This window comes from Glandiceps talaboti, chromosome 5 (genome assembly GCF_964340395.1).
Source record: "Glandiceps talaboti chromosome 5, keGlaTala1.1, whole genome shotgun sequence".
Taxonomy (NCBI): domain Eukaryota; kingdom Metazoa; phylum Hemichordata; class Enteropneusta; family Spengelidae; genus Glandiceps; species Glandiceps talaboti.
In genome coordinates this window covers 6,541,290-6,552,500 of record NC_135553.1, presented here as the reverse complement: position 1 = coordinate 6,552,500, position 11,211 = coordinate 6,541,290, and the positions used below count along the sequence as shown (strand labels likewise).

Genomic DNA, 11,211 nt, shown 5'->3' with positions numbered 1-11,211 from the left:
GGGGACAAAAGTTTCAGGGTGCGAGAGCTTGAAAATGGGGGGGGGGCACAAATTATTAGGGTGCGAGGGGGAGAGCTTCAAAACTGTCTGAAAGGGGGGGGGGGGGTTAAAATATTTTACTCATGATTTCAACCAGCCAAATAAAACCTCAGGAGCGGTCGTGTACCTTGTACATTTGCAAAACTTCTTGTAGGATTGCTGCAATTACATACATACATACACGTGTTAAAGCTATTTATTAAACTATGAGACAAGGACATTTTGCAAACTCTGTCTTATAGGCCAAGTTTGGATTATTGGGTGTAAAAAAAACAGTTATCTGGAAGAGCTGTGCAAAAAGTTAGTCCAGATCAAAACAATGATCCAATGTAATCCTTATTGTCTCACTGATAAAAAAAATAACACTGTAAGAACCTGGGATTGAAACTTTGGTCTTTAAACAGTACGTGGTATGTTTCCTTTGATGGACAATTTTCGACTGGGGAGATGTACATGTAGAAATCTCAATCACTAGATACTAGACTGTCCTATAAAAACATATGACTTTATTCCATATATATCATAGCAATCTGGGCTATAAATCCGAAGAGAATTGACAGATCATGTATTTACATTTCAACTCTAGGTGGCCAAAATCACCAAAGTACTGCTAAAACATATACTATTTCTGCAAAAAAAATTGTAAATATGATTCTCTTCATAACTACTTTATGTTCTGAGAAATAAAACATGTCAGAATTTGTAGACAATAGGCACCAACATAGCCATATTAGCTGCCTTTTTTCCTTACAGTTAAAAGTTGACATACTAAATCTCATAACAGCTAGCTATTGTACATGTACTTTAAAATGGCAAGAAAATGCTAATTTTCATTTATGAAGTTTGAATTTTTTCAAATATTGAAATGCCTTGGTAAACCCATAAAAATAAAAAGCTAGATTTAAAAATAGAGAAAACAATGTACACAGAACACAAATATCTCACTAATATCTTGACTGTAAGATACGTCATGTCATGGTTTTCCGCTCTTTTATATCGGCCTGCTGTTGACTGATGTGTGAGGGCGCCCTTACATGGCATATCTTAGATGGAAAGTGGTATTTTCGATATTCACTTGTGAAATTTAAAAAACTTTTTTATTTTTCATCCACTGTAAAGCTTCATAACAAAGACTGTAAAACCACAATTTGATGATCACTTTGAAGACAAACTTATTTAAAAGAAAACGATGTGCAAGTAATTCATTTATGTATGGTCAAATGTATCAAAGATGAAGTTATATTCTTCATCACATATAAACTGAGCTTTCTCAGGCGTAAATGTAAAATATGGATTACTATTTGTGTAAATGTATGTAGTTTGTCATGTAACTTTATTCTCTTTGTTAACTCTGGACTGCTTCACACCCCCCCCCTCTCCTCCGTCAAAGTGTGAGTTTTTCCACTGGCACTAAGTCGCACATGAAATGTTTCTCAGTGTTTCACTTGCTGAAAAGTACCTGAACATTAGAAACAATTAGTATATCTTCTGCCTTCAAATAGAAATAACATACAAATGCTAAAGTGAACATTACATAATTTTTTTTAGACTTATCAAATACATCATCATGCAGTTAAAACATCTAAATAGCCAATGCAAACTGTGTGCATAGTATTTTCTGAGAAGTAAATCCAGACTGACTCTCCTTAGCAAGAGGTTATCATATGATTTACAAATTTAGATTCTTTAATAATAGTTTTGTAATTTTTTAAAAAGTTTTCAGTCTTCTAATTCATAAATTGAATATTTTCTATAAAAAAAAGACAAAAGATTTCATAGTTGTGCCACTAGGAGTGCTATTCCGAAGTTGTCAAAAATGAGGACCATGTCATGATGGTTGAAATCAGTCCAAATTCTTCTGCTTATCTAGCATATTGATTGTTGATATATTCCCACACCCTTTTTTATATTAAAATGATGTATTTTTTTGCATTGCCACGACACTATCAGATAGCAATATAATGTGTACTTAACAGTGTGTACATTTTTCTACAAAACCATTCTAACTGTATTACCCTTTCCTTCTGGTTCCATTCTTCCAAATCAAACGTCCATCTTATTTATCAAAGAAGTAACACTGTTCATAAGCTGTAAAGTTATCGCTATACACCGGTGGATAGTTATAGATCAGAGTATTAACCTCCTCAGTCTTGTCTTGGAAACAATGGGAACTCTTCCTGGCTGTATTAAGGGAAAAAATGAGTATGCTGTTAACATTTAGAAAGTGTATAAAATACAATACACATCGTGTTACTTGCTGACAACACTTATATCTTACCTTCACTCACAATGAAATTAGTTAGTATTGGCAACGAGCAGAATGTACGGCATGTGGCTCGAGGAGAAAATGGGGGGGGGACAAAAGTTTCAGGGTGCGAGAGCTTGAAAATGGGGGGGGGGGGCACAAATTATTAGGGTGCGAGGGGGAGAGCTTCAAAACTGTCTGAAGGGGGGGGGGGGGGTTAAAATATTTTACTCATGATTTCAACCAGCCAAATAAAACCTCAGGAGCGGTCGTGTACCTTGTACATTTGCAAAACTTCTTGTAGGATTGCTGCAATTACATACATACATACACGTGTTAAAGCTATTTATTAAACTATGAGACAAGGACATTTTGCAAACTCTGTCTTATAGGCCAAGTTTGGATTATTGGGTGTAAAAAAAACAGTTATCTGGAAGAGCTGTGCAAAAAGTTAGTCCAGATCAAAACAATGATCCAATGTAATCCTTATTGTCTCACTGATAAAAAAAATAACACTGTAAGAACCTGGGATTGAAACTTTGGTCTTTAAACAGTACGTGGTATGTTTCCTTTGATGGACAATTTTCGACTGGGGAGATGTACATGTAGAAATCTCAATCACTAGATACTAGACTGTCCTATAAAAACATATGACTTTATTCCATATATATCATAGCAATCTGGGCTATAAATCCGAAGAGAATTGACAGATCATGTATTTACATTTCAACTCTAGGTGGCCAAAATCACCAAAGTACTGCTAAAACATATACTATTTCTGCAAAAAAAATTGTAAATATGATTCTCTTCATAACTACTTTATGTTCTGAGAAATAAAACATGTCAGAATTTGTAGACAATAGGCACCAACATAGCCATATTAGCTGCCTTTTTTCCTTACAGTTAAAAGTTGACATACTAAATCTCATAACAGCTAGCTATTGTACATGTACTTTAAAATGGCAAGAAAATGCTAATTTTCATTTATGAAGTTTGAATTTTTTCAAATATTGAAATGCCTTGGTAAACCCATAAAAATAAAAAGCTAGATTTAAAAATAGAGAAAACAATGTACACAGAACACAAATATCTCACTAATATCTTGACTGTAAGATACGTCATGTCATGGTTTTCCGCTCTTTTATATCGGCCTGCTGTTGACTGATGTGTGAGGGCGCCCTTACATGGCATATCTTAGATGGAAAGTGGTATTTTCGATATTCACTTGTGAAATTTAAAAAACTTTTTTATTTTTCATCCACTGTAAAGCTTCATAACAAAGACTGTAAAACCACAATTTGATGATCACTTTGAAGACAAACTTATTTAAAAGAAAACGATGTGCAAGTAATTCATTTATGTATGGTCAAATGTATCAAAGATGAAGTTATATTCTTCATCACATATAAACTGAGCTTTCTCAGGCGTAAATGTAAAATATGGATTACTATTTGTGTAAATGTATGTAGTTTGTCATGTAACTTTATTCTCTTTGTTAACTCTGGACTGCTTCACACCCCCCCCCTCTCCTCCGTCAAAGTGTGAGTTTTTCCACTGGCACTAAGTCGCACATGAAATGTTTCTCAGTGTTTCACTTGCTGAAAAGTACCTGAACATTAGAAACAATTAGTATATCTTCTGCCTTCAAATAGAAATAACATACAAATGCTAAAGTGAACATTACATAATTTTTTTTAGACTTATCAAATACATCATCATGCAGTTAAAACATCTAAATAGCCAATGCAAACTGTGTGCATAGTATTTTCTGAGAAGTAAATCCAGACTGACTCTCCTTAGCAAGAGGTTATCATATGATTTACAAATTTAGATTCTTTAATAATAGTTTTGTAATTTTTTAAAAAGTTTTCAGTCTTCTAATTCATAAATTGAATATTTTCTATAAAAAAAAGACAAAAGATTTCATAGTTGTGCCACTAGGAGTGCTATTCCGAAGTTGTCAAAAATGAGGACCATGTCATGATGGTTGAAATCAGTCCAAATTCTTCTGCTTATCTAGCATATTGATTGTTGATATATTCCCACACCCTTTTTTATATTAAAATGATGTATTTTTTTGCATTGCCACGACACTATCAGATAGCAATATAATGTGTACTTAACAGTGTGTACATTTTTCTACAAAACCATTCTAACTGTATTACCCTTTCCTTCTGGTTCCATTCTTCCAAATCAAACGTCCATCTTATTTATCAAAGAAGTAACACTGTTCATAAGCTGTAAAGTTATCGCTATACACCGGTGGATAGTTATAGATCAGAGTATTAACCTCCTCAGTCTTGTCTTGGAAACAATGGGAACTCTTCCTGGCTGTATTAAGGGAAAAAATGAGTATGCTGTTAACATTTAGAAAGTGTATAAAATACAATACACATCGTGTTACTTGCTGACAACACTTATATCTTACCTTCACTCACAATGAAATTAGTTAGTATTGTGTTACTTTAACAGCATTCTGTGAATGGTCCGGATAAGGGCCAAGTCATGGTGAAAATTTGACTTACCTTCGCTTACAAAAAAGTTTGCCAAGTACTGTGTTACTTTCACAGCATTCTGTGAATGGTCGGGATAAGGGCCAAGTCGTGGTGAAAATTCAAATGGATTAATTTCTGGATGCCATTGAGTTGCATAGAATGGATACGTGTAACCTAGAAAAAAAGAAGAAGATATTCTGAGAATTTGGTGAATCGTTGAAGTCAAAATGTAACTAAATGTCAGCATGTCTGGATGAAGTACTCTTTGTTTTTTGACATCATGGTCACTGTGCAAGTTATTATCCACCCCAAATTCAGACCATCAAAAGTACTGCCACAGAGAATATCAAATACTTGTGTATATACTATAAACCTACATATTTTCGTTACTAGAAAATTTAGTGATTTTAGAGTCTTGAGCTAGTTCTCAAAGACTAATTTTTACTAATTACCAGACTGGTACATTGTGTTCATGTACAAGAAAGCAGTTTGGTCACTACTTACTGTTGTATCTTTGTGTTCCAGTTAATAAGCAAAAATAAGGTAAAAATTTCCAGATTTACAGTACCTAATGTAACTGCAGCTGCCCCAGCAAAAAGAACAAACAAGGTGAAACGTTCAGCCAAAGCTTGTACTGAAGGACGCCCTCTGGAGACTTTGCTGGGGCAGCTGCAGTTACACCTAAAGTGAACACTCTTTCCCTGACACATCATGGCATTCTGTTTCATTGCTTGCATTTCATTTTGGTTGATTGCGCTTTATCTATGATAACCACATTCAAAGCACAGACATTGGAGAGGGACCCCAATGTCTATGGTCAAAGTCTGTACATGTATAAATTAGTCTGTTGCTATATATACAGTATAATACCTTCCATCATTGCAACAAATTCCAACTAATGTAATACTATATGTTATACATATATATACAGTATATATCTTACCTTCCATCATTGAAACAAATTCTTTTCCCTTTTGATCATAGTTGGTTGATAACATTTGATAAAACTTTTTCAAGATAGCATTTTGTTGGAAAGTCTGAAATAAAATATACAAAACGTGGTGACTTTCTATGGTTGTACAAATGAAATATACAAAACGTGGTGACTTTCTATGGTTGTACAAATGAAATATACAAAACGTGGTGACTTTCTATGGTTGTACAAATGAAATATACAAAACGTGGTGACTTTCTATGGTTGTACAAATGCAATATACAAAACGTGGTAACTTTCTATTGTTGTACAAATGAAATATACAAAACGTGGTGACTTTCTATGGTTGTACAAATGAAATATACAAAACATGGTGACTTTCTATGGTTGTACAAATGAAATATACAAAACATGGTGACTTTCTATGGTTGTACAAATGAAATATACAAAACATGGTGACGTTCTATGGTTGTACAAATGAAATATACAAAACATGGTGACGTTCTATGGTTGTACAAATGAAATATACAAAACATGGTGACTTTCTATGGTTGTACAAATGAAATATACAAAACATGGTGACTTTCTATGGTTGTACAAATGAAATATACAAAACATGGTGACGTTCTATGGTTGTACAAATGCAATATACAAAACATGGTGACTTTCTATGGTTGTACAAATGAAATATACAAAACGTGGTGACTTTCTATGGTTGTACAAATGAAATATACAAAACATGGTGACGTTCTATGGTTGTACAAATGAAATATACAAAACATGGTGACGTTCTATGGTTGTACAAATGAAATATACAAAACGTGGTGACTTTCTATGGTTGTACAAATGAAATATACAAAACGTGGTGACTTCCTAAGGTTGTACAAATGAAATATACAAAACGTGGTGACTTTCTATGGTTGTACAAATGAAATATACAAAACATGGTGACTTTCTATGGTTGTACAAATGAAATATACAAAACATGGTGACTTTCTATGGTTGTACAAATGAAATATACAAAACATGGTGACTTTCTATGGTTGTACAAATGAAATATACAAAACATGGTGACTTTCTATGGTTGTACAAATGAAATATACAAAACGTGGTGACTTTCTATGGTTGTACAAATGAAATATACAAAACGTGGTGACTTCCTAAGGTTGTACAAATGAAATATACAAAACGTGGTGACTTTCTATGGTTGTACAAATGAAATATACAAAACGTGGTGACTTTCTATGGTTGTACAAATGAAATATACAAAATGTGGTGACTTTCTATGGTTGTACAAATGAAATATACAAAACGTGGTGACTTTCTTTGGTTGTACAAATGCAATATACAAAACATGGTGACTTTCTATGGTTGTACAAATGAAATATACAAAACATGGTGACGTTCTATGGTTGTACAAATGAAATATACAAAATGTGGTGACTTTCTATGGTTGTACAAATGAAATATACAAAACGTGGTGACTTTCTTTGGTTGTACAAATGCAATATACAAAACGTGGTGACTTCCTAAGGTTGTACAAATGAAATATACAAAACGTGGTGACTTTCTAAGGTTGTACAAATGAAATATACAAAACGTGGTGACTTTCTAAGGTTGTACAAATGCAATATACAAAACGTGGTGACTTTCTTTGGTTGTACAAATGCAATATACAAAACGTGGTGACTTTCTTTGGTTGTACAAATGCAATATACAAAACGTGGTGACTTTCTAAGGTTGTACAAATGAAATATACTTTGTAATGAATTATATAGAACATGAAGTAGTGTACAACCGACATACAATTATGCTTTCATGCTCTTTATCTGAAGTTTACAATTTACAAAAAAAATAAAAAATCTGATTATGAGGTATAAAAAACCCTTGTCTGCCCTCATCATACTGCTACAAGATTTTGTCAGTGCGCCAAAAAATCAGATTACTTTTATAAAATCATCTACCTATAACTTACCTGTGGTGTAATTCCAAAGTGATGGGCATTAAATGTGACATTCTCTTTTGCTAAAATGTCAACAATTTCTTCAGATGTTGCACTTTTCTTAAAAATCCGACTGGAATCGTAACCTTTGGAAGATTCAAAGAAGCACAGTTATAAATACAATAACAGACAACACAATGTTCTGGAAATTTGTTGGTATAAATGACTTTATATACTGATTCAACTTCTTGGTCTTTCTCTTTGAACAATTTGCTCTTTTGAATACAATGACAATTTGTTGTTTTGAATACAATGAAATGATAATGATCAAATCTGTATTATTTTCATATCTATAACAGAAACAATGTTTTCTGTACTCTGCAATTTTTATTAGTAACTGATTTTCCCTTGATTTGAAAATTGTGAATACTTTACTGAACCACATAGCTTTATATCAGAAGAATGTTTTCGACTTGCTTCCTTTAATATCAAATTTGTGACAAATATTGAATACAGGCCACTCATGGCTAATAATACACATTAGGTTTACTGGTATGTTAAGGGGTCTAATCATATTGTCTTGAACCCTATCCTTGACTCCCTATCTTGCTCACAAACTTGCGTATATTGTATTCAGTCCCGTGGTCTATATTCTTATGTGTACATGTAGATTTTGAAAGCAAGTCTTAGGTATATTATTCAATGTTTGTTGATGAACTAAAACCTGCAATTGCTGCAACTGAGACTTTTTTTCACCAAATAACCAAAAGATGTATTCACTAATAATTGGTTAATTACTTATACAATGTCATTGTATCTGTTAATTAGTGGTCAATATTATATGTAGGTGGTGTAGTGGCAAGTTTGAAAGTGAAAGCTTGGTTTTGAATTTGTCACCCTATGTTAAAACTGTACTAGTTGTAACTGGAATAAGATATTCGATCAGACAACAACTATATATTCACTAAAAATAGCTAGTATTCTTAGGTAACAATTAGTTAAAGAGAAATCCTACCTTTGACAAAATCAAGTGGATAGGCAACATGTTCAGCATCAGTATCTGTAAGTAAGTCTTTACCACTTGTTAGTACAGTGAAGAACTGAAATCCGAGACATGTGCCCCATAATGGAAATACATCCCCTGCATCGTTAGCCTGTGATGAAAAATAAATCAAAACTATCACCGTTAAGTTACAAACATTTTCTGTTCAGAAAATATGGATAAACACCAAAATATACATCCACAGTCTTGAATTACTGCTATCTTATGAGAGGATCATTCTTTTGTTCTGAGCAACTTTTGTTAAAGCTCAGCAGGATATTTTTTTTCATACTCTTATCTGGCATTGGCTTTTAATGTGTTTCCTTTTAACATAATACAGGGAATGTATGGATTTCCTTTTTAGAGGAGTTTTGATTTCGATATAGAATCATGGTGTACATATGTAGAATATATCATACACATGCATGCATATGCAAATGAGTCATACATATGCAAATTACCATGCATGACAGTCTGAATATGCAAATTGTCATGTAAAACATAGTGTGTGACATTAATGATATTAATTAACCTGTACTGCCAGATTATACAGAATCTTTCCAGCTCTAGCATATCCAGATGTTTCTAGGTTGACATCGCCACCAGGAAATAAAACCCTGTAACATGAATGGAGTAGAAAAACAATGTTTAAAACCAGAAATTGAAACATACATTACTTTAATCAAACTTGAAGAAGGACATCTCTAATATTACAATAATACTGCAGTGGAACTGAACTGAACTCATAAACCATAATTGACAAACCTATACACCCATTATCCTTTCTTAAAATCTAAGACAACTTGATCCTCTAATTATCAGATGTTCTCAAAAAAAAAGTGAGGCACAATGTAAGTTATTCTTACCCATTGATTGAGTTGAATAAATGTTGATAGTACTGGTCGGTTTGATTAACAAAAATCGGTACAACTCTTGCCCCAGCTGACTCTAGGAACTGAACATATGACCCTGCAATGTAGGTTTTACCATGGCTTGCTTTCTCTTCATCTGTTCTTTGGGTCATAATTCCTAAGTTAATGATAAAATAATTGAGATTACAAACAGGTAGTCAAAAGTGAACTTGAAGTATGTACTATGTGGGTAATTTCAAATAAGCAAACAACTATTTAGATAAAATTTTAAAATTCAAAAATTCAAAATCAAAATGACATCAGGAAGTATAGCAAGCACTGTGTTTTAATAGCTTTGGATTTACAGGCTATGAGTTCTACTACAGAGAGTGGTGTAGACCCCCGGGTGTATACCTTTTAGTATATAAATCCAAAGCTAGTGTCCAGTATTAAAGAACAAACACTGGGTATAGAGCAATGAAATATGGAGATCAAATACAAAACTAAATTATCGATGGCTGTCAATGATTACCTCATATATTCATATTTGTAATTTAATTATTTTTCCTTCTTTTCGACAATATATCAGTAATATTTTTCGATCTAGTCATTATTTTTGGTGTGATTTTATGGCTAATACTAGTATATTTAACCATACCATTATGGAGAATTGGAAGGACACCTCCCTTTTACGTCCATGGTTGAACTCTATCGATCTGTACAAATACTACGAAAGTCAAAACTGTAAAAATGAAAAGTTGTACTTAAACTTGTTTGAAGTTACCAAGTTTATACGTACCTATAATTGGTCTATCATTTGCAATTACTTGAAGAAAAGATACTCCAAGAATAACGAGTAAGATAACAATTTTTCCTTTCATTTTTACGAGAACCACTTCAGTTTTAGTTATTTCCGTGTTTTCAATCTGTTCTGTTCGAAAGGGAATCCTGAAAGGGGCAATCCCAGCTTTAATCATGTGATCAGCGACCCCCTTTGACCCTCACGCCCTCACGCGGTAAGTAATGTGCATTGTCCATCCATCAACTCGGAATCTACTTCGAGTGGAATAATGTGAGTAGTGAATGCATAATTTGACATATTTTAAAGCATATCAGACGTCGATACTGATTATTATTAAGTTGAGACTGTTAAATTGTTCGATTTAGCTTTATTGAAACCTTCTTCGAATCACGCGTACGCTTGACCTTCGCACTGCTCAATAATGCTTACGTAAAAGAAAGATAAATGCTGAATTGCTGTTTTTATTCACCGTACTTTACCCTTATATTGAAAATACACGTAGTATTTTACCCAGTTAAAAGTTAGGTGTTGGAGGCGAAGCAGTCGTGATCGTATCAATCGTATATTCCCACGACGCGACGGCTCTGTGGCAGATATACCGTCATATCATGTACTTGAACGTGATAGGTATGGATATGGACGGGTATTTATATTGGTGGCTTTGATTTAATAGTACTCGTCCAATTTTACAAAGAAAACAACAACCTATCTGAACTTAAAATGTAGTTTCTGTCGATGCATGGAGGTAGTAGTTGTATACACAGAGAGTATCCAGCCAAATTATAAATTCACAATGTAAAGACGTAAATATCGAAAATGTCTTCCACAAATGTCATTAGGATGTCTTTGTTATCATTTCTA

General features: G+C 33.3%; 1 protein-coding gene across 2 annotated transcripts; it reads right to left on the bottom strand.

Moving 5' to 3' along the window:
* Positions 1 to 546: 546 nt before the first annotated feature.
* Positions 547 to 10,475, bottom strand: LOC144434984 (gamma-glutamyl hydrolase-like). 2 transcript variants are annotated; one of them, XM_078123516.1, is made up of 9 exons: positions 10,348 to 10,475; positions 9,564 to 9,726; positions 9,230 to 9,314; positions 8,671 to 8,809; positions 7,689 to 7,801; positions 5,723 to 5,816; positions 4,810 to 4,953; positions 4,450 to 4,615; positions 547 to 2,220 (listed from the first exon to the last, which is right to left on the bottom strand). In XM_078123516.1, exons 1-8 carry the CDS (start codon positions 10,427 to 10,429, stop codon positions 4,491 to 4,493), a joined length of 945 nt encoding a protein of 314 aa, XP_077979642.1. In that variant the 5' UTR covers positions 10,430 to 10,475; the 3' UTR covers positions 547 to 2,220; positions 4,450 to 4,490. The 2 variants fall into 2 exon arrangements, with proteins under 2 accessions (XP_077979642.1, XP_077979641.1); XM_078123515.1 differs by lacking the exon at positions 547 to 2,220 and having other exon boundaries at positions 2,942 to 4,615.
* Positions 10,476 to 11,211: the final 736 nt, after the last annotated feature.

What these genes read in the sequence shown, in the direction of transcription:
- LOC144434984 (XM_078123516.1), bottom strand. Translation starts at nt 10,429, where the DNA reads ATGAAAGGAAAAATTGTTATCTTACTCGTTATTCTTGGAGTATCTTTT. An exon ending in TGTATAATCTGGCAGTACAG is followed by an intron (nt 8,810 to 9,229) that starts GTTAATTAATAT and finishes TTTTCATCACAG; the next exon opens with GCTAACGATGCAGGGGATGT. An exon ending in AAACTTTTTTGTAAGCGAAG is followed by an intron (nt 4,616 to 4,809) that starts GTAAGTCAAATT and finishes CCCTTAATACAG; the next exon opens with CCAGGAAGAGTTCCCATTGT.